The 27,832-nt window shown below is 39.9% G+C and overlaps 1 protein-coding gene across 4 annotated transcripts; it reads left to right on the top strand.

The window, feature by feature from the left end:
• Window positions 1–27,832, top strand: kif2c (kinesin family member 2C). Of its 4 annotated transcripts, none has more exons than XM_062022862.1 (22): window positions 1–313; window positions 378–472; window positions 555–656; window positions 717–765; window positions 832–867; window positions 4,146–4,283; window positions 7,363–7,473; window positions 11,469–11,563; window positions 11,636–11,731; window positions 11,794–11,848; window positions 11,917–12,079; window positions 16,682–16,772; window positions 16,843–16,906; window positions 16,985–17,076; window positions 17,138–17,280; window positions 20,835–21,048; window positions 21,117–21,227; window positions 27,028–27,095; window positions 27,192–27,270; window positions 27,335–27,415; window positions 27,501–27,591; window positions 27,674–27,832. In XM_062022862.1, the coding sequence occupies exons 1-22, from the start codon at window positions 253–255 to the stop codon at window positions 27,730–27,732; spliced, it is 2,094 nt and encodes a 697-aa protein (XP_061878846.1). In that variant the 5' UTR covers window positions 1–252; the 3' UTR covers window positions 27,733–27,832. The 4 variants fall into 4 exon arrangements, with proteins under 4 accessions (XP_061878846.1, XP_061878845.1, XP_061878848.1 ...); XM_062022861.1 differs by having other exon boundaries at window positions 699–765; XM_062022864.1 differs by lacking the exon at window positions 832–867.

Below are 27,832 nucleotides of genomic sequence, written 5' to 3'. Positions count from 1 at the left end.
ACGGCACAACGACGACGACCAATCAGAAATGAGTTCAGTTTAAATGTTGGGGCGGCTTTGAAATTTGAAACAGGTGGCGAGTAAACGACTCTGACTACGTAAAGACAAGAAAGCAAGAAAAAAGAAGACAGGACGACGGCTCTCCCGTCAATACGTCACTTTAAACCCATGGAAGCAGGATCTGCTTTGAACAGCGACAACAAAGCTTTAGCATCACTTTAAGATAGCACGCCGTAGAAGACGAAAGAGAAAATGGAGTCCAAGTTGTCTCGGCTGCTTGTTGGACTTTCTGTACAAATTAGTCGCAGTGACGGTAAGGTGCAATTTTCTACCTTAAGACGCTATCACATTTGTCACTGTTTGAATTGTTGACGTAGGCCGCGTGCATCTTGCTACTGTCAAGTCTGTGGACAACGCCAAGTCTACTGTGATGGTGGAGTGGAAGGAGTTCGATACTTGTCGAGGGAAAGAGGTCTTTTTCATGAAATCCAAAAAACCAAAGTTGTGGGTAAATACCGGAAAATGACCGTCTTTGTTTTTGTACTTTGATCCAGATTGATGTGAGGGAGTTATATGTACTTAATCCAGAGCTGCTGGTCCACATACAAGATTTCTTCAACAAAGCTGCTGAGCCAAACTCTCCTCCTCCTGAGAAAGTGAGTGTTGACTTTGCAAACTGCTGACATGTATTCATTTAGCATCTGTTGTTTTTGCAGAAGTGCGAGGGTCGACTGCGCCCATCGAAGATTCCTGGCCCACCGACCTGTACGTAAATGAAAGCTTGTCTTAAATGTATGTCATGATCCCTAATGGTTCGCTTCCATCCAAAAGCCTCAACTCCAGCAGCGACTCAGGCTGGCGTGTCAGGTTGGCATAGCGTTCATTCTTCCGCCCTGCTGTACCATCACTCATTCCCTTTTCTAAGGCCCTGTTTACACTAAGGTTATCCAGGGTAAATCCCACCTAACCTTATTTTTGTCCACACACACAATGGTCGTTTAAGGCCCCCTCCGTCCGCCTGGGCAACGCGACCTAATACGCATGCGCGGTAAATGCGCACGTCATAGTCACCTCCAGTGTTACTTTGTGTGCAAGTTCTTAAATGTAACTTATCTGAACAATAACTGACTCCTCCCACCCACACCAAGGACTGTTTTCACTGCTGGACTCTAGAAAGAGGTTCCGCAGCCTCCGTAGCAGAACCTCCAGGTTCTGTAACAGCTTTTTCCCTCAGGCCGTAAGACTCTTGAACGCATCAAAATAATCCCCTCAATTCCCCCCAAAAATGGATTAACTCGCTGGAATATAAAGACAACATAACATCCATCCATAAACGTGGATCCATATGAAAAAATGCAATATATTTATCTGTACAGTAATCTATTTTATATCTGCACCTTATCGCTCTTTTATCCTGCACTACCATGAGCTAATGCAAGAAAATTTCGTTCTTATCTGTACTGTAAAGTTCAAATTTGAATGACAATAAAAGGAAGTCTCTCTCTCTCTCAATATCCAGTTTTGTGGTATTTCGATTAACTAGACTCCAGTGTGCTGTGGGGCCCTATTGTAGTGAATCACACCTGAGCCATCATAAACCAATCAAATCTTTATTAGACGTGTGAAAGTAAACAATGTGATAAAGAACATTTGACATCAATCAAACTAGGGATCTAGATATCTGGTCAGGACACTCCTCAGTCTTTTGCCTTCACCTTCATTGGCCATTCCTTTTTGGTGACTTTATATACTCTGGACCTAGACGTTGAGTCCTCGACATACATGGCGGACAATAACTGATACAGTCTGCTTTGCCAGTCCAAATGCATTCGCCGTTTTCCGTAGTCTTCCCTCGACGGCCAGGTAATACAAAGCACACGCTACCTTTTTTTTTATCACATCCACGGGAGCCCGCATTCTCGTTGACTCACCTTCGACAAATGGACAAAGTTCTTCGGTAAATAGAATCACAGTTGACCTGGACATTTGAAAGTTCTCTTACCGTCTGAGAAGTGTTGTATCCCAAATAGCTGCAGTCGCTTTCTCTTAAGGTATTCATGTGTGATTTCCACAAGTGTCTGTACATGTGGAAGAAGGAGAAACACAGGCATGTTTTTATGACTCGCCTCCATATTTCCAGTAGTTAGCTCTGAGTTACGAAACCGCTTTATTATGAAGCTGGCTGTGGCGCGGTCTTTCTTGCGTCGCTTCCTGTGTGGGGCGCGGTCTTTCTGGCGTCACTTCCTCTCCGAACTCAGTTTGTAAACGATCAATGAGTCCATACAAAGCTAAGTGCACTACCCGTGTAAAAATTTGTCCGAGGAGGGGGACCTTAAACGCTGGTTTAGTGTGGCTGAAACGGGGCTTAGGCTGAATAATTATTCGTTTAAGGGGTTATCCGGCTTAGTGTAGACATGGCCTAACTCACTGTACTCCGACTTCCTCCCACCTCCAAAGACATGCACCTGGGGATAGGTTGATTGGTTTGTGAATGTGAGTGTGAATGTTGTCTCTGTGTTGGCCCTGCGATGAGGTGGCGACTTGTCCTGGGTGTACACCTCCTTCCACCCGAATGCAGCTGAGATAGACTCACGCACTCCCCGAAAAGCACAAGCGGTAGAAAATGGATGGATGGTGCAAATCACAAAGGAGGGTTATTTGTCATTCTGGCACACGTCAGCCAACTGATTTGAACCTTCAAAGAGGAGCGACGGTGCATCTCAATACATTGGAATATCGTGCTAAAATGATTCAGACTAAGCTATTCCAACTTATCGAGGAGCACCTGTACATGTTTTGTTTTGTGTGTCTCTGTGGGGGAATAATGTGAATATAGACAGTACAAGATACTAAGAATACACTATATTGCCAAAAGTATTTGGGCACCCATCCAAATGATCAGAATCAGGTGTCCTAATCACTTGGCTAGGTGTATAAAATCAAGCAGAGACTTTTCTACACACATTTGTGAGAGAATGGGTCGCTTTTAGGAGCTCAGTGATTTCCAGCGTGGAACTGTCATAGGATGCCACCTGTGCATTAAATACAGTCGTGAAATTTCCTCGCTCCTAAATATTCCAAAGTCAACTGTCTGCTTTATTATAAGAAAATAGAAGAGTTTGGGAACAGCAACTCAGCCACCAAGTGGTAGGCCATGTAAACTGACAGAAAGGGGTCAGCGGATCCTGAAGCGCATAGTGCAAAGACTTTCTGCACAGTCAGTTGCTACAGAGCTCCAAACTTCACGTGACCTTCCAATTAGCTCACATACAGTACACAGAGAGCTTCATGGAATGGGTTTTTCCATGGCCGGGCAGCTGCATCTAAGCCATCAATCACCAAGTCCAATGCAAAACGTCGAATGCAGTGGTGTAAAGCACGTCACTACTGGAGATGCGTTCTCTGGAGTGATGAATCACGCTTTTCCATCTGGCGTTTTGATGGACGAGTCTGGGTTTGGTGTTTGCTGGGAGAACGGTACATTTCGAACTGAATTGTGCCGAGAGGGATATTTGGTGGAGGAGGATTTATAGTGTGGGGTTGTATTTCAGGAGTTGGGCTTGGCCCCTTAGTTCCAGTGAAAGGAACTTTGAAAGCCCCGGGATACCAAAACATATTGGACAATTCCATGCTCCCAACCTTGTGGGAACAGTTTGGGTCCCTTCCTCTTCCAACATGACTGTGCACCAGTTCACAAAGCAAGGTCCATAAAGACATGGATGACAGAGTCTGGTGTGGATGAACTTGACTGGCCTGCACAGAGTCCTGACCTGAACACCTTTGGGATGAATTAGAACGGAGACTGAGAGCCAGGCCTTCTCGACCAACATCAGTGTGTGACCTCACCAATGCGCTTTTAGAAGAATGGTGGAAAATTCCTATAAACACACTCCACAACCTTGTGGACAGCCATCCCAGAAGAGTTGAAGCTGTAGTAGCTGCAAAAGGTCATATTGAACCCTATGGGTAAGGAATGAGATGGCACTTCAACTTTATATGTAATTCAAGGCAGGTGGCCAAATACTTTTGGCAATATAGTGTAGCATCCTTGATGTTGGAAGTCTTTTCTAGTTTGTAATTATGTGGCAACCTCAAAGAGATTGACCTTACTATTATGTTTGATTTGAGTTTCATCTTCATTTCAGTTGTCAGCCGGGTGGCTCAGACCAGGCAGACATGCAAGTTCCAGCCTCCAGCTGCTGTCTCTGCACGGGGATCTTCAGAGGAACCTACTGAGACGATTGCTCCTGAAAAACCCACTTCCACGTTCCTCTCAAACTCTGGTTGGTAAAAATGTGACCTTTTAAACAAGTCCTGTCTCAGAGCTTCTGTATTGCCTTTTTGTAGCCCAAAATGGAGCCTTCATCCTGTGAAAAAGTGTTTCTGTAAAATCCAACTTGGAACACACCCTGTACTTTTTCACTTTTTACATACACTAAGCCAGTACTTTGTTCAATTCAATAAATGCCACACATAAGGGGTGTATAAATGTTTTGAACTGGACCGCACACTGGAAAATGAAAGCATGCTGGGGCCATTTTCATCATTTTCATTTTCAAAACAATTCAATATATATTGTAACCCTCAATTTTGGTGAATGTTTAAGGTCCCGGTGACCAAGAAGTGGTATAAATAAGTCATATTTGTTTCTACTTCCGAACCTTAAATACCTATAGACCAACTTCCGTTGCCATAAACTTTATTTTTTTTTATGCTTTTATTTAATTTTTTCCCCAAAGAAACCCCTTTTTATGGCAAAAACACAAAATATGTTTAAAAAAAATCACAAAAAAAAAATTTTTCTAAATGGAATATTTGACGTGAAGTAATTGGAGCCTTAAATAGGTCAATCATTCATAACATTGTTTTGATTCATTTTGGCCTTTAAAAAAATCTGACTAAAGTAATCAGGGATCCAAAAGGCCCCACTCATCATAAAAGTATTACAAATAAGTCATATAGGAATATATATTTTTACTTTCCACACTTCTGTGGATCAACTTTACATCTATCTGTTAAGGTTTTATTATTTTTAAGCAATGACACTATTAAAATAAAAATCTGCCTGCATGGCAACCTTGTGTGTTTGTGTCAATATTGCAACATTTTCTTGTTACATTACACCTGGTTTATTTAAAAAATATATTTTCAAAATGTGTCACAAGCCGTTAGAAAATTAGCTACAAGCCTTAATTAGCTTCCTCAAAAAGAAAGACACAATTTAGCTGGCAGAACTTAGCTAAAATGATCATTAAGGCTGTTTTCACACCACTTTGTCTTTGTTGTTAGCTAACCAGCTAGCTAACAAGATAACACTTGTCCTGTCCGACATGCCTCGTGTTTGCAAAGTCCGCTTTGCATGTTCACGTTTTAGATGCATTCAGGATGAAGTGTTCCCATACGTATAAGGGACTTCAGGACTCTGTTCGCTTTTGTTGATTTTAAATTTGCCGGACACCACAAGAATGTGTCCACATGCATTACCACAATATTACACTAGTACTAAAAGTTGTATCGTCCACCAAATCTACTGCTTGTATTCCGTCACGTGAATGCTTTCCAGAAGTGAAAATCTGACGGTCAATGAAGCCAAGATGGCAAGCAGTGCGCAAACTCTGAGTACTACACAAGGGGCCTAGATCTTCCTGCAAAAAGCAGATAAAAGCAAAAAAAATCAAATTATGCAATAGAATAGCTCCCTATACTTGATCAAAAAAAGACGTGTCGAGTGGTTTCCAGGATGATCCGTTATTATTCCCTAACATATCGAACTACCTTGTGCTCCAGACATCATTCTTTACAACAAAACAGATAAAAACTTGGAAAAGCATGGAGGCATACAACTTCTGTGTGTGGCCGGGTCAAGGAAATTGGTAGCAAGACTCCCCCGGATAAATATGCACCGTGTTTGCTCGGGTAAGGTTGCACTTCATGATTTAACTTTGCATTTACTGGCATGTTTTTTGCCTTGGCGTCGTTTCACGCGGTACTTACAGTACGCATGTTTTTCCTTGTCTTTATCAACATATAACTATAGATGTCAACATTGTGTACGTGCTGAAAGATTCATTTATGATTGTTTATCAAAATATAACTATAGATGTCAACATTGTGTATGTGCTGAAAGATTCATTTATGATTGTTTATCAACATAACTATAGATGTCAACGTTGCGTACGTGCTGAAAGATTCATTTATGATGGTTTATCAACATATAACTATAGATGCCAACATTGTGAATGTGCTGAAAGATTCACTTGTGATTTATCAAAATATAACTATAGATGTCAACATTGTGAATGTGGTGAAAGGTTCATTTATGATTTATCAAAATATAACTATAAATGTCAACATTGTGTATGTGCTGAAAGATTCATTTGATTGTTTATCAAAATATAACTATAGATGTCAACATTGTGTATGTGCTGAAAGATTAATTTATGATTGTTTATCAAAATATAACTATAGATGTCAACATTGTGTATGTGCTGAAAGATTAATTTATGATTGTTTATCAACATAACTATAGATGTCAACGTTGCGTACGTGCTGAAAGATTCATTTATGATGGTTTATCAACATATAACTATAGATATCAACATTGTGAATGTGCTAAAAGGTTCATTTATGATTTATCAAAATATAACTATAAATGTCAACATTGTGTATGTGCTGAAAGATTCATTTATGATTTATCAAAATATAACTATAGACGTCATCATTGTGTATGTGCTGAAATATTCATTTATGATTGCTGCCTTTGGTAAAAGCTTAACTGTTAAGGTGTTGCTCACATTTGATTTCTTTTATCTAGACTTTATGAAACACTTATAGCAAAAATGTGTTTAAGAAATACAAATATCAAAATAATACTTAAATGAGAAATAGTAAACGTTAAAAGTATATCAAACAAACTTAATGAAAGTAATCACTGCAAACTTTGCGTTCTTCGACTGCTCCCTTGGACTGGAGAGCATGCCACTTTTTGTCCCTCGTAAAATGTTGCACTCTTCATCCTTACTTGATTACCTCTCAAGGAACCCTAAGTAAACGTTGTTCCTTTCTGCGATTTTAGCGGTTCGTACAGCCGAAAACAACGCAAGCATAGGGCATTTTTCTTTGAGAAAGGCTAAATGGCTAAAGAACCCATTGAGAACAGAGCTAGCTTGACCACCACACATTTAATAATGTCATATAAATCCAAACAATACCATGTATTGTCTATATGGCGCAACCCTAGTGCTCATAAACAGACTCTAGGGAGTCATAGTTGTTGTAACATCATTAAAAAATTAATTTTGCAAAACGATGGACTTTTAAATGCTTTCCAGCCTTCGATGAATCACCTTTTGTTGTGTCCAGAGATTCGTAATGTCAAGCAGGAGGCTGAACCGTCTGTGTCACTGCATCTGGTGCGAGAGGCTGTAAAAGAAAATGATGAACCTGTGAAGAATCCTCCACCGTTCACTAAAGGTCAGTCGTAACAACCCAATAAGATAGAAATTCTTCCTTTTTTTTAAAGAGAATTCTGCAAATGTATGATATGTATGTCACAATAATGTTAGTCCTTACCCCTGATTTCCACAATGTGCGTCATGGCTGCGATGCATATTCGCCACGACTCTTCCGTTTGTTATTCAAGTCAATGTGTCTGTTTCCACCGCCTGCGGTATGCCACCACCATGGCCCTTTTCTTCCGCATTACTGCGCCAAATATAAGCCGAGCTTCTATTTTGTCGGTTGCCGCAACACAACTGATCAGTTCAGCTAAAATCTGCTTGTGTTGGACAGGAGGTCATACACAAAACAAATAATCCGCTTTAGTTTCAAAATAAAATAGTCTGTCTTCAAGGCGGATCGCAGTTTACACTTTGAAAGGTCCTAATGGGCGGGAACAGACATGAAGTCAAGTCGTAAAAAGGTTTTCAGATGTAATTTCACCATGTTAACCCTAATACTGATTGTGGAGGTCAAAATTAAAGAATCGTAACAGTCATATCCCGGGCAACTATGGGCGTATATTGGACCTTGTGTCAAATGCTAGCTGATGAGTTGTGTGTGTCTACAAAGCTCGCCAGGAACGATGTTAATGTTGTGTTGTTGCTTTCTACAAAAAAAAATTGTCGTTCTTCTGCAAGACAAAACTTTTTTCGTTTTCCTTCGGGAAAGAGATACAAGTTCATTAAAAGTCGGACAAACTGACTTAAAACAGCTTTTTCCCAATGCTGTGACCTCATGACGCCACTGCCACCCCCGTCCCTCCTCCTACCATATCCCTTTAGCACATGCACACACACACTCTTAACATAAGTACACAATTACCGGACATACAAAATGCATAGAAAGTTTGCACAATATCAACAATTGTTTTAATCTGTTACAGTTTTTAGTTTTTAAGATATGTATGTTTTTCATGGTTTTAATCTTTGTGGGGGTTTTTTGTCTATTTTATCTTCAGCTGCTGTTGACAGTCACCCAACAAAATTTCATTATTTCACAATGACAAATGAAGTACACGGTCATCTTTTTTACGAGGAAAGTCAATGCTGTCAGAGTGGCTATTGATTAATGCCAAAGCTTCAGACGTTCTGCGCTGTTTACTTTATCACATGAGTATGCACGGATTTGCCAGCTCTCCTTAAAGTCTGCGCTATTTTGCTGCACGGCGGAGCCACAAAAGAATGGTGGTGGGGATTGTCGGACGGCAACGCTGTTTTGTGGTGATTACGTGATGCATCCTGTGGAAATCAGGGGTTACAGTACTGTTTATAGGAATGTATTGCACCATTTTGTTTTGCTTAATACGCTGATCATTTATCAATATGTTGTGATTGTGTTACTGTTAGGGATGATACTCGAAACCGATTTTCCCGGTTGTTCGATAAGAAAAGAACCGAGTCCTAGTCCTCTGACTCTAATCCCTTTTTGAGAACCAGTACCCGTTATCGAGACCACTATAGTAAAGAAAAGAGTTGGTTCTTTATTTGAATCCCTGGGAACAAATCCCGTCCCGACTAGTAATGCTCCGTGGGACATCACAAGAAATGACGTCACGTAGCTCAGTCATTAGGCGCAGATAGCGAAAGCAGGAAAACAATGGACCGGAAAAAGCGCTCCAAGGTGTAATAAAGTTCAAAACAAAAGGTATAATCCAATGAATAACTTTACTGAGAGATTTGAGCAGGGTACAAACACATGACGAACACTTTTACGACCAACCGGAAACATAGCAACCAGGCTAGCAACGCACCTCCTTTACGGCAGCTGTCGCAACGTTCTTAAAGCAACCGCAGCACATACATATATATATATATATATATACAACACATCTCCCTTTTTTAACTTTGGTTTTCTTTCCTTGTAAACAAAACAAAATCACACTGTATATGTGTTGTCTGTCTAATTATAAATAATGCAGACGAGGCTTGTTGGCTGAGTTCTTGACGTTTACTTTCACAGCGTGCTCATAACCTCATTCTTAGCTGCTGGGCGGCACATGCAACACTTTTCAGGGCTACCGCGCATGCTCATCACTCCTGTTGCATGCTGGTTAGTGTAGTTGTTATATTCCCCTAGCTCAGGGGTCGGCAACCCGCGGCTCTAGAGCCGCATGCGGCTCTTTAGCGCCGCCCTAGTGGCTCTCTGGAGCTTTTTTAAAAAATGTATGAAAAATGGAAAAAGATGAGGGGAAAAAAATATTTTTTTGGTTTTAGTATGGTTTTCTGTAGGAGGACAAACGTGACACAAACCTCCCTAATTGTTATAAAGCACACTGTTTATATTAAACATGCTTCACTGATTCGAGTATTTGGCGAGAGGCGTTTTGTCCTACTAATTTTGGCGGTCCTTGAACTCACCGTAGTTTGTTTACATGTATAACTTTCTCCGACTTTCTAGGACGTGTTTTATGCCACTTCTTTTTCTGTCTCATTTTGTCCACCAAACTTTTAAGGTTGTGCATGAAAGGTGAGTTTTGTTGATGTTATTGACTTGTGTGGAGTGCTAATCAGACATGTTTGGTCACTGCATGACTACAAGCTAACCGATGCTAACATGCTATTTAGGCTAGCTATATGTACATATTGCATCATTATGCCTCATTAGTGGGTATATTTGAGGTCATTTAGTTTCCTTTAAGTCCTCTTAATTCAATTTATATCTCACGACACGTACACTGTATGTATGTAATATGGCTTTTATTTTTTTGCTGTTCCAGACAGATTTTTTTGTTGTATTTTTGGTCCAATATGCCTCTTTCAACATTTTGGGTTGCCGACCCCTGCCCTAGCTCATAAGATCACATCTTTCCCCCTATAAAAAAATAATGTTTACTCAATAAAGTGTATTTCATTTTTTAGCATTGTAACCACATTTGCAAACAACTTTTCTCCTCATAGAATTTTCTTTCAATAAAGAAATAAAGTGCAAAAATGTCAAAGCATCATAACAGTTATGTCAAATAGCCGCAGAAGTGCACTTTTTGGAGAGCTGTATTTTCAGTTTTGTGCCCAAGGGACTGATTTTATTTAACACTATATTATTATTTATACACCTATAGTGATCACAGAGACAGGTTGTTTTTGTGTTACTGTATATATTTTTTTTTCTAAAAAATCCCACTTAATATACTTTAGGTAACAACAGTCAATATTTATTTTATTGTATTTTTTTAGGGGGGGTAACAGTCAATATTTATTGATTTATTAGGTTTTATTTTTTTCTTAAATAATAAAAGTGAGCTTTTGTTAAACCAAATATTGTATTTTTTTCCATATGCAACAACCTATCTGGGCTCGATAAGAGGATTCGATAATAGGCTCGAACTCTAATTTCTTATCAAACATCATCCCTAGTTACTGTAGTGAATGAGCATTCTTTACTGCTTTGTAAAAGCTGATTCCATTACTGCAGTGAATGAGCATTCTTTACTGCTTTGTAAAAGTATGCATTTCTGCAATCTATTTGTGGCAACGAGTCATTGTCTTATTTGCATAGGCCATTATTAAGTGTGCAAAACAAGTGCTTTTAGATGTGTGGGAGGCACAGCAACACCTGCTGCTTGTTAAAAGGTGCAAAACGTGCTTTAATGCTTGTCTCCAAAGTTGTTTAAGATGAGAAACGTGGCTACATTACATACATTTTTGAAAACGAATAGCGAAGGGTCTGACTGCTAGCTAAATATAGCACCAAAGTGGTTAGGTTGACAACACTGATCCCTCTGGCTACGTCTCCTTATTCTCTGGCAGACCAGCTGCATAAAAAGTTGTTTAAAAAGAAGTTATGAATCCGAAAGCGTTTACTGTACGCAGTTGTAACAACAAGCTACATTCACAGTCAGTCCCATTATGTTTTATTTAGCTCGGGCAAGCCGCCACAAATATATGAATGTATGGCAAACCACCAAATTCTGATCTATTGTGTTGTGCGCTTGATTGTGCGTCGACAACAAATGTATTTCTTTTTCTCAGGCAAAAGGAAGACTCTGGTTCACCAAGAGCTCAACAAAGGCAACAAGAGAGTCAGCATGATCAAACCCTCTGAAATCAATACCAAGAAGGGCAAGGTTAAAAGTCATCCATGCATTCAGCTTTTAGTTAAAACGAGTACAAATTAACATTTATTTTCTGTTGTAAAGTTCAAAGAGGTCACACGGCCCAACCAGAAATTCTTCGAAATGATCCAAAACTTCAGAGAGACTTTGGAAATCAACCCACAATCAAGCAATGATGTGGCAAGTTTTCATTCAATGACCACCACCAGTCACTTTTTACATCTTTGTGTGTCATTTTGCAGATGGAGCCTCAGAGGATTTGCGTGTGCGTCCGCAAACGACCCCTGAACAAGCGAGGTAATTACAGTCAGTGTTGTCCCCGCTTCACTTGCCTCAAGACACTTTTCTCCCGCCGTGTGTGACAGAGGTGAATAAGAAGGAGATCGATGTGGTCTCAGTACCCGGAAGAGGGGCCCTGCTGGTCCACGAGCCAAAGCAGAAAGTGGACCTCACCAAGTACTTGGACAACCAAATTTTCCAATTTGACTACTCCTTTGATGAAACCTCCACCAATGACTTGGTCTACGGGTAATAACAACACATTTTTTTCCCCCAGGTTTACTCTCACATCCCAAAAACATGCACATTAGCTTACTTGGAGAATCTGAACGAGGGATGACCAATTATCGGCACCGATATTTAGCATTTTAACATATCAATATTTTTTTATTTTGTGCAACCACAACATAAATACATCAGCAGATACAATATACCTGTATACACATATGATACTTGTATTTAGTATTAAAAGAATAACAACTTGTGAAAAGTAGAAAGTAAATTAGTAGTAATAGGGGGCGGTATAGCTCGATTGGTAGAGTGGCCGTGCCATCAACCTGAGGGTTGCAGGTTCGATCCCAGCTTCCGCCATCCTAGTCACTTCCGTTGTGTCCTTGGGCAAGACACTTTACCCACCTGCTCCCAGTGCCACCCACACTGGTTCAAATGTAACTTAGATATTGGGTTTTCACTATGTAAAGCGCTTTGAGTCACTAGAGAAAAGCGCCATATAAATATAATTCACTTCACTTCACTTCACTAGTAATAACCAGTGCTCTTTTCTGCTAATCTGTGTGCACCTCCTAAATAAAACCGCAACATTAGCAATGCACATAACTTTATTTTGCTACTGGTCCAATGTTTCCTAAAAAAATAATGTTCAAAAAAAACTTCCAGCACAACTGTTTACCGACTTTTACTATTCATGTTTAGCTGCATTTTACTGCAAATTAATATCGCACTGATAATTGTTATTGGTTCTAATGCGAAGTGTCTAAAGTTGTGAATGATGTTTGTCTACATGTGATTGGCTGGCCTGAAATGAGCTGGGACAGGTTACAGTTCACCCGTGATCCTAATGAGGACGAGCGGTATTAAACATTAAAGGATGATTTATTTGTTTAGAATTGCAGTTAATTTGTACTCCATGTATTTTTATATTCAAGCTTTTCAAACAAGACCCCTACAGATGAGCAATCAGTTTTACATCTTTTTTCCAACCCAAAAAAAAATACATATAATTATACTTAAATTGAAAAATATATTCAACAGAGCTTCTTGCTTCACTGCAATAAAATTGAGAACTTCTGGTCTAGATTAGACCATACATTTTCTGCTCAACCCAGACTTTTTGTAACAACTAAAAACATCAATAGTTATTGCCTTTGGCATAATTTGAAATTAACTTAACAGGTATTGATAAACATCAAAAAATGATTCGTTTTGCTCAGGCTTATTAATTATTTAGGAATCAGGTTTTCCGCAGGGCGTTAAAACGCATTAAATGGATTTTGCGAAAAAGAAGGCCTTGAATAGCATTAATTTCAAAGTCCAGAGACATTTAAAAAGTTTATAAAATTTTAGGCCTAGGCTGATATGAATCCAATGATAATTTTTGGTGATTTAACCCCCAATTCCAACCCTTAATGTTGAGTGCCAAGCAGGGAGGTAATGGGTCCCATTTTTATAGTCTTTGTTATGACTCGGCCGGGGTTTGATCTCACAACCTACCGATCTCAGGGCAGACCCTCTAACCACAAGGCCACTGAGTAGGTTTCATGAGCTTGTATGCATTAACCTCCATGCCATGCACACATAAACATGTTACATATAATCACGACAACTCGCAACAGAAGGGGCGGGGGGAGTTGGGGCCCTGGAGGTCGACTGCTGCTATAAAGCGCTGCCAGCTGTCCATCACCCCGAAAGGGAATCAAGCGGTGGTGAGGGGGGGGGGGGTGTATATGCCCATTGTCTTGGGTGTGTTGATGTAGTGTCCATAGGCCTGGGGCCGTTCTACATGCAAGCAAACGTTTGACTCCAGGTGTCGGTGAGGAGGGAGGGAGGTCAAAAGCGTCCACCATTGAGGAGTCCTCGGGGGGATGTTTTCAGAACAGCCTGCTCCTGTTGTTTCATCAAGGCCATTCGAGGGAGTTCAATCGTAGATTAGGATTTTGTTTTTCCGTGAACAGACATTACAATGGCTTGTCTGTTCCATTCCATGCCGGCCCTCATACCCAATTTTTCCCTTTCAACCAGCTTTTCCATGATGTGATCCATCTTGCGATTCAATTCAGAAATCGCCCCAGACTGTGATCCCACAGGCCGGCCTAATCCTTCCATTGCGACGAACAGCCTTTGGGCTCCTTGAGTGGCTGCCATCGTCTTACGAATTTGACGATACACCAGAGCAATGCCCAGCCCAATCAGCAGGTGCCCCGCGATCACGGTTCCAAATAGGTAGATGTTTTCCACTTCCTCGATGGAAAGGACTGAGAGGCACATGATTCTCCATTTATCCCAGGAATCTCTCATATACCCCGCAGGAATGGTTCAATCAGGGCAGCCAGGCTCCCCACAACCTCATTTCCTCGTCGTAAAGATTTTGTCAATTCAGTCGAGAGTCCAGCTGATAATTTCCATGTCTGATGTTAAGATTTGGCGAACAGTGCAAAGAAAGAGGCTTCAAAAAAGTGTAAACGGGACAAAACAAAGAGAGCAAGCAGGGAGAAGAAGGGAGGCGGCAAAAATCCATGCATCCATTCATTTTCTACCGCTTGTTCCTTTCGGGGTCATTATTATTATTATATAGTAGAATATGATTACATTAGTGCTCAATTTGGTCACAATATTACTGGCAATAATTTGTTGGACAATTTATCGTCCAGCAAAAATTTTTATCTGCCTGGTTAAGCCCCTGCTTCTGGTCAGCCCGGCACTCAAACATGTGTCTTTCGAATTCAAGTGCAGCTTGATACCTACCGAGCTAAAAGCCTGAGCTGTCCACCCGATATCCAGCACTGCTCTTAAAGGGGAACTGCACTTTTTTTTAGAATTTTGCTTATCGTTTACAATCATTATGAAAGACATGACAATGGATGTATTTTTTATTTTGCATTCTTACTAAAAGTCCGCTAGGAGGTCCTCTATTCCGCCCATAAAACCCAATAAATAACCATCCAAACAGCGCCAACAATAGTCTATATACATTTCGGACTTGAATATTAACAGGTATTAGTGATATTGTTATTATAAGCGCTAATGCAGACAAACTATTTATAGCGGCACCCTGATCACAAGCCTGTGTGCCTATGTTGCCCACTTCCACTGGCGAGTTTTCCTCGCGTCCCTGCTCGTTGAACTTTATTCGAGATCATTAATCATGCCTCTCACCTAGATATAATGAAGACGTATTCCGACAAGTTTGTACACTTTGACAGCCAATTTAAACCCGGAAATGGCGAGAACGACCCCTGTGAACGTTCTCAAATCAATTGTCTATACAGACAATTGTGAGTATTTGCCTATAATAACTGTCTGCAGTTAAACATGGCATTAAATGAGATTAGCTGATACCTGTAGAGACCCTGAGAATGTTTCAGGGTAGTCTATATCAATATATTTAAAATGTAAAAAAAAAAAAAAAAAAGGCAAATATTTTTTCTGAATATTACTATTACTAGGGGTGCTCAAAAAATCGATTTACATCCAAATCCATCCATCCATCTTCTTCCGCTTATCCGAGGTCGGGTCGCGGGGGCAGCAACCGGATCCCCTCAACGCCCTGACTGCGCCTATAAATTCTGTCCATAAAAGTTATGAACAGAATCGGTGACAACGGGCAGCCTTGGAGGAGTCCAACCTTCACTGGAAACGTGTCCGACTTACTGCCAGCAATGCGGACCAAGCTCTGACACTGATCGTACAGGGAGCAGACCGCCACAATCAGACAGTCATCCAAATCACTATTTCTATTTATCTCTGATTATAAATTGATCCATAGATTTCGTTAATTTGAAAAAATATATATATTTTTTATTTTTTTGTAAAAGAATCTGTTTTTTCATTACAAGCATTAAACTACTACTATTGCTATCATCGTTATTATTATTATTATTAATTCTGTTGCCTTTATACATGTTTTCTTTTTTGTAGTATTGTCTATTCAATTACTTTTTAAGTTTCTCTCCAAGTATTGTAAATTCAGGATTGGGTTGCAGTTGGCGTTGCTCTATTTTCTTTTATCACATTAACATTGTAATTTTTGTTAAACATTGTAAAAATGAATTTTCAAAAATACCTTTTTAGGCCAACACTGTGCATACAAGTCTTACATCACCAGCCAAGAGGAGCTTTTGTAACCAGCAGTCTGTTTTGAAAAGGTTTTTAATATAATTTATATACAAAATAATATATTATGAAAATTGTGTTGAATCGAGATTTGATTCTGAATCAAATCATCACCACAAGAGTCGTAATTGAATCGTGAGGTGCCCAAAGATTCCCACCTCTAATTCGTATTTTTACAGATTAATTTCTTGTTAAAAAAATAACCATTGTACAAATAAAGGTTCAATGTGAATGTTTGTGAAAAACTTACCTTATTTTAATCTGATTAAAGCAGTTAAAGGAATCACTTTTAAATATGTTGACAATGAAAACAGTTTACTCCACATTTTGCAAGTCGGCGTATCTTACCGAGAAAAACAATGTCTTTGCTTTGCAAAAGAAAATGTGAGGATGTGTAGACTTTGCACAGTTGCTGGAAGAGCTTGAGTGCAACCTTGAAAACATTTCTTAGTGTTTTTTTATGTTACACTTTGCTTCACACTTGCTTTTTGTGGTCTTCAGGTTCACAGCAAAACCTTTGGTGCAGTCCGTCTTCGAAGGTGGGATGGCGACGTGTTTTGCCTATGGTCAGACAGGAAGTGGGAAGACGCATGTAAGCAAATGAGAATTTAAGTTGGTGTTTGCAACGTGTCAGGGTGACCTGATAACTTTTTTTCATGTAGACAATGGGCGGTGACTTCTCAGGGAAGCAGCAGAACTGTGCCAAAGGAATCTACGCCTTAGCAGGTACAACTCAAAGGAATTTTAATTTCATTCTACACGTGGCTGACATGTTGTGTTTTTGCATCCCCTTCCTCCTTTTAGCTCAGGATGTGTTTGCATGTCTCAGTCACAGGAGGTATGCCAAACTGGATCTGTCCGCCTATGTCAGCTTCTTTGAGATCTACAACGGCAAAGTGAGAAACGCCTTCTGTATTGTCTCAACTGTCTCTCGCTAATGTCTTCTTTTGTGTCCAGGTGTACGACCTGCTAAATAAGAAGACCAATCTCCGCGTGCTGGAGGACGAGCGCCAGCAGGTGCAGGTCGTGGGCCTGGAGGAAGTCTTTGTGTCCACGGCGGACGAGGTCATCAAGATGATCCAGCTTGGCAGTGCCTGCAGGTTTGAGCTGAGGGATTTCACCTTAAAGGGGAACTGCACTTGTTTTGGAATGTTGTCTATAATTCACAATCCTTAAGAGAGAAAAGATTTTTTTGTTTTTGTTATTGCGTTTTAACTCGTAAATAAGCGTGAATAACAGTCCGCTTACAATAGAGCCAACGGGAGCCATGACGTCATTGCGTCTATCGCATTTATTCCGACTATAAAGCCCAATGAATAACCATCCAAAAAGCGCCAATTTACATTTCATGACCTAAATAATAAAGTATTAGTGATGTTATTATAAGTGATAACATTAAGAACATACATTTAGCGGCGCATTGACCTTATGCTGCTGTATTTACATTATCAGCTGGTGAGCTGCTTTCTCGCCTCTAAGCTTGTGAAAATTAATTATAAATTCTAAATAAGCTGTGTCCAAAATATGGCCAGCGGGCCAAGTGCAGCCCGACAAACTGTTCAGTGCGGCTCGCAAGACATCACAAGTTTAACAAGAAGATTAATTGGCCTGTGGCGTTTTTTTTGCCTAAATTTAGTGCACTGTGGATTGGCTGGAAGTGATTTTGCTGCAAGAGGGCGGAGATAGAAACAATAGTCAATGACCATGAGTTTAATTTGAAAGAGATTTAAGCACAGCATCAATATATATGACGCAATCCAAACAACTTTCCACACTTATGGTGTAAATGAACTATAACCAACAAAGTCAACACACAGTCGCACATAACACAGCACCTGCTCATTGAACTTTGGGGACATTATAAAACCCGTATATATGATAGAAAATGACACATGTATAAATCCATTATAGTGCATGATGGATGATATGTGAAACACTCTGTCCAAAAAGGTCTAGCAATTTGATATTTCTGATTGGTTACCAAACTTTAAGGATGTCGTCAGGGAAGTAAACAAAGTAAGAGTTTCCATACTCTTAATATTCAACGATTTATCATTTAAACTTCATATTGCATTGTCATCAGGGTTTGATGTGGGGGGGTTGTTAAAGTTGAAGTTGTGTTGTTCAGTCTGTTACAACTTGCTCCAATCAATGCAAACTGAAGTGTTATTTTGGTACAAATGATTGTTGTCCTCACAATCAACGCTCTGCTGTGGTAAAAAAAAAAAAGTATTGTTACGTGTGTGCGCGCATCCATATAACAGCATATTTGTGATTACCATCAAAAATAACTGTACTGTATTTTTACATGTTTGGCAAATTTCCCTTTAATTTGGTTTGGAATTCATTTGCAGACTTAAAGGAGAACTCCACCTTTTTATTTTTTTTATTTTTTATTTTGACCATCGTTCACAATTATGAAAGACATGACTGATTTTTTTTTTTTTATTTTTATGCATTCTAACTCGTAAATAAATGCGATCAAAAGTCCACTTACTTTGGAGCCTATGGAAGCATTCTATTCTGCCTATTAAGCCTTTAAAAACATTCAAACACCTCCATTAACGTTTTACAGTAGATACATGATGTACTGTAAGTATATATGTAATGTAGTAACATTTATAATATTTAATATTTACATATTTAGATAATTTTAAGCATACGCCTAATTAATTTGATTAAATTAAATGATCACTCAGGCTGTACTGCATCAACAAGCGACATCAGTGTGTAAAGGATATCACCACATGGGCTCAGGAACACTTCAGAAACCCACTGTCAGTAACTACAGTTGGTCGCTACATCTGTAAGTGCAAGTTAAAACTCTCCTATGCAAGGCGAAAACCGTTTATCAACAACACCCAGAAACGCCGTCGGCTTCGCTGGGCCTGAGCTCATCTAAGATGGACTGATACAAAGTGGAAAAGTGTTCGGTGGTCTGACGAGTCCACATTTCAAATTGTTTTTGGAAACTGTTGACGTCGTGTCCTCCGGACCAAAGAGAAAGAACCATCCGGATCGTTATAGGCGCAAAGTTGAAAAGCCAGCATCTGTGATGGTATGGGGGTGTATTAGTGCCCAAGACATGGGTAACTTACACATCTGTGAAGGCGCCATTAATGCTGAAGGGTACATACATGTTTTGGAGCAACATATGTCAGTGTTTCCCACACATTCATTTATTTGTGGCCGCCCGCCACGAAAGAATTACGTCCGCCACAAATTTAAAAAAAAAAAAAAAAAATTGTTTTAAATTTATTTATTTTATTTTTTTTGTCCTGTCCAGCTTCTCAGGCAAATCATATAGTTGATGTAGATGCCCATATAGGCTGTTCAGATTTACTTTACAAAAGAGAAGTGTAGGATACTTCTCTTGTTGCCTTACTTGTATTTGAACAACTACTGTTTTCTGTTTATTTGTTACTGACTGTGGCAGGACACCTCTGCCTCTGTTTCACTTTATGTTGCTGGTAAATAATATGGTTGTAGTAGTAGGCTAAAGTTAAATTATTTAGTATGCACTAATTAAAGGGGCAGAGCTTTAAGAGACATTTTAGCTTTTATATTTTATAAGATATATCTTTTGTAAGAACCACAATTAATAAATATATTTCAGTGAATAACTTATTGTTCCAATCTGTATATAAATATGTACATAAAGTGTTGTAATTATATTGTAAAATGGATGGATGGATGGACGTTTAAAACAAAACTGTTATTAATTGGTAAGTATAAATTTTTTGAGCCTTTTTAGAGAAAATCATATTGTAGTAAATTATGCAAATTACTTGATGATGTCATGGTGACCACGCCCTTAGACACGCCCCCACCGCCACAGGTATCTTGGCAGTTAATGGGAAACACTGTATGTTGCCATCCAAGCAACGTTACCATGGACGCCCCTGCTTATTTCAGCAAGACAATGCCAAGCCACGTGTTACATCAACGTGGCTTCATAGTAAAAGAGTGCGGGTACTAGACTGGCCTGCCTGTAGTCCAGACCTGTCTCCCATTGAAAATGTGTGGCGCATTATGAAGCCTAAAATACCACAACGGAGACCCCCGGACTGTTGAACAACTTAAGCTGTACATCAAGCAAGAATGGGAAATAATTCCACCTGAGAAGCTTAAAAAATGTCTCCTCAGTTCCCAAACGTTTACTGAGTGTTGTTAAAAGGAAAGGTCGTGTAACACAGTGGTGAACATGCCCTTTCCCAACTACTTTGGCACGTGTTGCAGCCATGAAATTCTAAGTTAATTATTTGCAAAAAAAAAAAAAGTTTGAGTTTGAACATCAAATATCTTGTCTTTGTAGTGCATTCAATTGAATATGCGTTGAAAAGGATTTGCAAATCATTGTATTCCGTTTATATTTACATCTAACACAATTTCCCAACTCATATGGAAACGGGGTTTGTACATACTGTACACGGGTACCACTAGGTAAGAAAAACTGGTTTTGCATAATGGGTCGTCTCTAAATCTGAAGCAATCAATCACAAGTTATTTACATAGACCTTAATCACAAGTGCCTCAAAGGGCTTCACGAACCACAACGCATTCCCTGGTCTGAAACCACACACTGCAAGGAAAAACTTCAAAGTCCCAAGCAGCAGCAGCATCATCATCACTGCCTCCCTCCCCCCCATTATAGAACATTCGGCCAGACCTCAGCCAACGCCAACTCCTCGCGCTCTCACGCCATCCTGCAGATTGTCCTCAGAAGCAACAACCGCTCCGCCAAGCTGCACGGCAAGTTCTCCCTGGTCGACCTGGCCGGCAACGAGCGCGGCACAGATGTCAGCAGCAACGAGCGCGCCACCCTGGTGGAGACGGCGGAGATCAACCGCAGCCTCTTGGCACTGAAGGTGCACATGTTTTATCTGCCATGTGGTTTATCATCATCACCATCCCTCTTCCTTCTCCACAACCACAGGAGTGCATCCGCTCCCTGGGCAAGAACAGCGATCACATTCCTTTCAGAATGAGCACTTTGACCAAGGTCCTCCGAGACTCCTTCATCGGAGAAAATTCCAGGATCTGCATGGTACGTAAACATGACCTTCTAGCTACATACTTGTCTTGTGATCCACTACAAAGATGTATAGTAGTGCAACTAATAGTCATTCAATAGAAAATACCCTCATTTCAACTATAAATTGTCTTTTGTACATGTATTGGCTTGCTATTAGCTGTATATTTTCACGTTTTCATTCACAAATTTTAGTAAGACTTTACACGGCATACAGTCGTTTATTGCGGCACGGCCTTCGTCCTCCTCGCTAATTCCGCTGACGTCGTCTTGCTTGCAAATGTCCGGCCTTTGGAGGCCAGTTTGTAGTGGTGGTAGATTTCTGTTCTGTGCGGCTGTTTCTTTGTTTTTCGGAGCCCGGGTCGTGTGCATTTCTTCCTTTCTTCTCATAAGTGTAAAATGTGCTAAATGACTAACTGAAAGATTTTTTGATTTAATTTGAACAATTGCATTGGTCCACCGTGACCCCTTCAGCAATGTCATTGGTCCCATTTGACAAGGCTAAATGTATTGGCGGCTTGTTAACCCATTAAATTGTGTATATTAGCCGCAGCATTGTATAAAGTGCAGGGTTCAAAGTGTGTGGGGGGAGCTTATAGACCGAGAATTACTGTACATTAGGGTAATACATAAAGTACTGCAGTGCTATACACCCATTTTCTACCGCTTGTCCCTCTCGGGGTCACGGAGGAGCTGAAAAGGGTACTATGCTGCCTTGAAAAATACCTGGGTTTGATTTTCATCCGCATGCTGCCGTGCAGCGGTGACGTTGAGCGTCAGCGTGCACACACTCAGAGCGCAAAAGCAGAAACGGTGTGGGAAGGAAAATTTGCAAATGAAGGCGATTCTACTCGTTGATAAAAACGGTGCTTGAAGAGCAATATGATTGCATTTGGGCTTTGAAACTATCCATCAAGATGACACTTTAACACGGGAACGCCGCGCTGCAAACAGTGCTTTAAAACATGCCTCGCCAAAGGTGGCATGATTTAAGTATTACAAACTTGTGAACATTTGAATAGCAATCATGGAGACCTGCACAATATATTGTAGTAAACTATCTCCCCTGCTGTGCACATGTAAATACTAGACGTGCGCACAGCTGCTTGGCATGATGCCAAATATTGGCGCAGTCCAAACCGCCCATGTAGCATAAACTAATGCAGGTGAAATGACTGAATTTTGTAACAAATTCCTACAATTTTTTTATCTTCAACATTGTGTGTTTTATACGGAGCCCCTAAAGGGACATGGGAATTTTTTTTTTTTTAGACATGTATCTCGTGGCCACGATATACTTTCTCGTGGCCACGAGAAAGCATTGGATGCGTGCTGATGGTTTGGTGTGTGTTAAAATGGCAGTTTAGGAGTTAATATGGCTGTATTTCCAATTAGGACTTTCCCCCATGTGTGTTGTGGCAAAATGTGAATGCTTGATTAGTAGGTGTGAGACAAACACTTTATCTTCCTGGTTATTGTAACGCTACGTGTTTGACATTATTTAAGACTTTATCATGCCCGGGAAAGGACAGTTTTCCTCTTCTGTGGCTGTGGGGGGTGGGCGTGGCTTGCGGACCTGCAGTGAAGCGGAGTGTGTCAGTTAGTCCGATGTTGATGTGATCAAACTTCTTTCTTGCTTGGAAGATACACACACAATTGTAACTGTTATTTCTTCCTGCAAATAATAAATATGTACAACGTGTTTGGATGTATTCATTTATGTAAAATTGTCGTTAAATGTAATTGCCTGACAAAAAGTGATACGACGTACGTAATATTTTGATATTTACACATTGCATATTTACACACGCGCATCTGACTAGAATACCCTTATGTGCATTACATATATCAACATCAACTACCTACTGTACTGTTTACTTGTTGAAATACCCTTTTTAGAACAAATATCTACCCACATAATTTATGTGTATATATAATATATATATATATGTGTATGTATGTATATATATATATATATATATATATATGTATGTATGTATGTATGTATGTATGTATGTATGTATATATACATATTATGTATAAGCATGTATATACATACTCTACCGTTTAAAAGTTTGGGGTCACATTGAAATGTCCTTATTTTTGAAGGAAAAGCACTGTACTTTTCAATGAAGACAACTTTCAACTAGTCTTAACTTTAAAGAAATACACTCTATACATTGCTAATGTGGTAAATGACTATTCTAGCTGCAAATGTCTGGTTTTTGGTGCAATATCTACATAGGTGTATAGAGGCCCATTTCCAGCAACTATCACTCCAGTGTTCTAATGGTACAATGTGTTTGCTCATTGGCTCAGAAGGCTAATTGATGATTAGAAAACCCTTGTGCAATCATGTTCACACATCTGAAAACAGTTTAGCTTGTTACAGAAGCTACAAAACTGACCTTCCTTTGAGCAGATTGAGTTTCTGGAGCATCACATTTGTGGGGTCAATTAAACGCTCAAAATGGCCAGAAAAAGAGAACTTTCATCTGAAACTCGACAGTCTATTCTTGTTCTTAGAAATGAAGGCTATTCTACAAAATTGTTTGGGTGACCCCAAACTTTTGAACGGTAGTGTATATGTATATTATATATTACTGTAACTTGTTCTTAAAAATAGTAGTTATTTTGTTTGTCAAATTTAGTGTTTGTGTGTATATATGTATACTGTATATATGTATGTGTGTTTCTTCCTATACAGTATACATGTATGTGTGTGCGTGTATATACTATATATATATATATATATATATATATATATATATATATATATATATATATATATATATATATATATATATATATATATATATATATATATATACACATATATATTTATATATATTATATATACACATATAAATTATGTGGGTAGATATTTGCTCTAAAAAGGGTATTTCAACAAGTAAACAGTACAGTAGGTAGTTGATGTTGATATATGTAATGCACATAAGGGTATTCTAGTCAGATGCGCGTGTGTAAATATGCGATGTGATCAAAATATTACGTACGTCGAATCACTTTTTGTCAGGCAATATTACATTTAATGACAATTTTACATAAATGAATACATCCAAACACGTTGTACATATTTATTATTTGCAGGAAGAAATAACAGTTACAATTGTGTGTGTATCTTCCAAGCAAGAAAGAAGTTTGATCACATCAACATCGGACTAACTGGCACACTCCGCTTCACTGCAGGTCCGCAAGCCACGCCCACCCCCCACAGCCACAGAAGAGGAAAACTGATAAAGTCTTAAATAATGTCAAACACGTAGCGTTACAATAACCAGGAAGATAAAGTGTTTGTCTCACACCTACTAATCAAGCATTCACATTTTGCCACAACACACATGGGGAAAGTCCTAATTGGAAATACAGCCATATTAACTCCTAAACTGCCATTTTAACACACACCAAACCATCAGCACGCATCCAATGCTTTCTCGTGCGCACGAGAAACTTTCTCGTGGCCACGAGATACATGCCTAAAAAAAAAAAAAATCCCATGTCCCTTTAGGGGCTCCGTAGTTTTACCTGCTATGTGTACTTTAATATTTTTAGTATTTACCAGGGGTGTAACTGTACACAAAAATGTTGTTTCGGTACGTACCTCGGTATAGAGGTCACGGTTCGGTTCATTTTCGGTACAGTAAGAAAACAACAAAATATACATTTTTTTGGTTATTTACCAAATTTGTAAACAATGGCATAACATACATATACACACAGGGTCCATTGCCAGGGTTAATGTGGTCATCCATCCATTTTCTACCGCTTATTCCCTTCGGGGTCGCGGGGGGCGCTGGAGCCTATCTCAGCTACAATCGGGCGGAAGGCGGGGTACACCCTGGACAAGTCGCCACCTCATCGCAGGGCCAACACAGATAGACAGACAACATTCACACTCACATTCACACACTAGGGCCAATTTAGTGTTGCCAATCAACCTATCCCCAGGTGCATGTCTTTTGGAGGTGGGAGGAAGCCGGAGTACCCGGAGGGAACCCACGCAGTCACGGGGAGGACATGCAAACTCCACACAGAAAGATCCCGAGGCCGGGATTGAACTCACGACTACTCAGGACCTTCGTATTGTGAGGCAGACGCACTAACCCCTCTTCCACCGTGCTGCCCTTTAATGTGGTCAACATATATAAAAAAAAAACTAAAGATAAGGCTCAGAAGGGTTTCTTAACAAAACCTTTCTACATATAAAGTGCTTTTTTTGATTGATTGATTGAGACTTATGAGTAGATTGCACAGTACAGTACATATTCTGTATAATTGACCACTAAATGGTAACACCCCAATACGTTTTTCAACTTGTTTAAGTCGGGGTCCACGTTAATCAACATTAAACTGCCTCAAGTTGTTGCTCAGATTAAATAAATTGACAAAACTTTTCTTCTCCATATAAAAAGTGCAACATTAAACAGTTTCAAGTCAACTCAGCCTCAGATTAACTCTTCTTCCCCACCCTAGCCTGGCTAACTTGGCAGTAAGAGGATATATGGGCTCATTGTTCTTCCACCATAGAAGTGGGTCAAAATCTAGTTTTTAATGCAATATGGACTTATATCTGCTGCTATAAAAACATTTGTTATAGCTTTAGTCCTGCCTGACTCGCCGAGGAGAGGCTGCTTGGTGAGCATGTGTTAGGAGAGTAGCGTATGTGTGTGTGTGGCCCTTTAATATGTGACAGCATGTGAGGTGAGTGTGTGGGCGAGCGAGGTGAGGGAGCGGTAGCGTGAGTTCTGGGAGTGGCTAGTGTTTTGTTGGATTGGCTGTGTGCAAGACCTCAATAAAGCCACGATTTGCAACTAATCGCCTGACTCGTCATGTACCCTGGAGTCCGGAGCTGTGGAGACCCACTGCCGGGTAGAGTGAAGGGTGTTGCTCCCGAGAATACATCGGCCCTGGAGGAGTGTCTCCCCTGCGCTCCTCGACTACGGTCTGGGAGCCGGAAGCAGGAAAGGTGCAACACATGTTTGACGTGTTGTCAGAAGCAGATGCTGAACAATGTCGGCAAACCTCCGTCCTCCATTGTTGTATCGCGCAGCCAAAGTGTTCCCAACGGGAGATCTTAACGAGGCAGGAGGGTCTTCCAGCTCTGGCTTTTACATGTTGTCCTAGCCCGGTCGCTGCTAGCATGTGTACTCGTTTGGTACACCACCGAACCGAAACTCCCGTACCGAAACGGTTCAATACAAATACACGTACCGTTACACCCCTAGTATTTACTAATGATTGTATTTGTCTTAAAGCACAAACCAAAAGTGGCAACAATAAAACATTCGAACCTAATCCTAGATAATGAATGGCAGGCTACATGTAATATATAACATTGTAAATTGTTCTAAAAGAAAAGCCCAGTGTGTTTAATGCCTTAATTGTTTTGTTTAATTTGTCTTCTACAGTTGTTCTTTTAGTGCAATAAGAACCATGTGTTTAATGTAAGATGTTTTGTTAAAATGAAGCCAAGAAATATATTTTTTTCATGATCCCCTTTATTTTGACAAGGATAGAAATACATTTTGGTACCGGTACCAAATATTGGTATCAGGACAACATAAGAGACTGAGTCAAAGTGATTTCCACTACTACAAGCTGACTTAATTATGAGAAAAAAAGTCTGGAGAAGGCGTCATACTTCTCCCAAATAGATTATGAGCTTTTCTTCATGTCACTCTCATGTGCCAGTGACCTGGAAAGAGGCAAACATGATTTTGAAAGATTCATGTTGTCTTTTTCCTTATGGACTGTCAGCGGTACAATGTGTGCACTAACTTTCCATTGTGATCAGATCGCCATGGTGTCTCCAGGGATGGCTTCATGTGAATATACGATGAACACGCTACGTTACGCTGACAGGTCTCTTTTTTTTTCTTATCAAAAATTACATTTGAACCATTTTTATTGGATTGCACTGTTATTATTTTGGAAAGTGATGTCATGTGTGTCCAACAGAGTGAAGGAGTTAAATGGTAATTCCAAGGCCAGCAGAGAAGCCAAAGCTCAGGAGCCTGCTGACTGCTCCTCAGAAGAGGTCTGCATGTTCAATTTCACGCTGATACAATGACTTCACTGACTTGTGTCCTGGTGTGTCATAGGACGCGTCTGTAGACACCAGCGTGTATGACGCCATAAGCCACGTGGCGGAACTAGAGGAGAAAGTTCTTGCAGAGCTACAGGTGGCCTTTCTTCATTTTACAGCACTGTTTTTCAATAAATATGCCATGAAATAAGTGCAAACGCATTGTTTTTAACGTTTCTCAGAGGGCCAACGAGCTAGCAAAGGAAATGGTGAAAACGTGTAATGTGGAGGCAGGACTCCCATACTTGATAGACTACAATCAGAAAGTATCAGGTTTGTGCAAATGGATTCTAGTTGATTCATTGGAGATAGTCTAACTTGTTTCATGTTGGTGTTGCTTCAACACCATCAACAGGCTCCTTGCTGGCCTTGCAAGCCGCTGTGGAAGAGAGAAAGGCAAGGCTCAACCACTGAATCATGCATCAAAACAGTTGCTTTTTATTGTCCTTTTTTAAGTGGTTTATGTATTCAATAAAACTAACTGAATAAAATGTGTCCATTTTGCAGTATTATC

This window comes from Entelurus aequoreus, linkage group LG16 (assembly GCF_033978785.1).
Source record: "Entelurus aequoreus isolate RoL-2023_Sb linkage group LG16, RoL_Eaeq_v1.1, whole genome shotgun sequence".
NCBI lineage: Eukaryota > Metazoa > Chordata > Actinopteri > Syngnathiformes > Syngnathidae > Entelurus > Entelurus aequoreus.
Note: the sequence above shows the minus strand (reverse complement) of the source record. Positions and strands in the feature narration are given on the sequence as shown.

What these genes read in the sequence shown, in the direction of transcription:
- kif2c (XM_062022861.1), top strand. Translation starts at nt 253, where the DNA reads ATGGAGTCCAAGTTGTCTCGGCTGCTTGTTGGACTTTCTGTACAAATT. An exon ending in GATTCCTGGCCCACCGACCT is followed by an intron (nt 766 to 831) that starts GTACGTAAATGA and finishes TCCATCCAAAAG; the next exon opens with CCTCAACTCCAGCAGCGACT. An exon ending in ACGCTACGTTACGCTGACAG is followed by an intron (nt 27,096 to 27,191) that starts GTCTCTTTTTTT and finishes TGTGTCCAACAG; the next exon opens with AGTGAAGGAGTTAAATGGTA.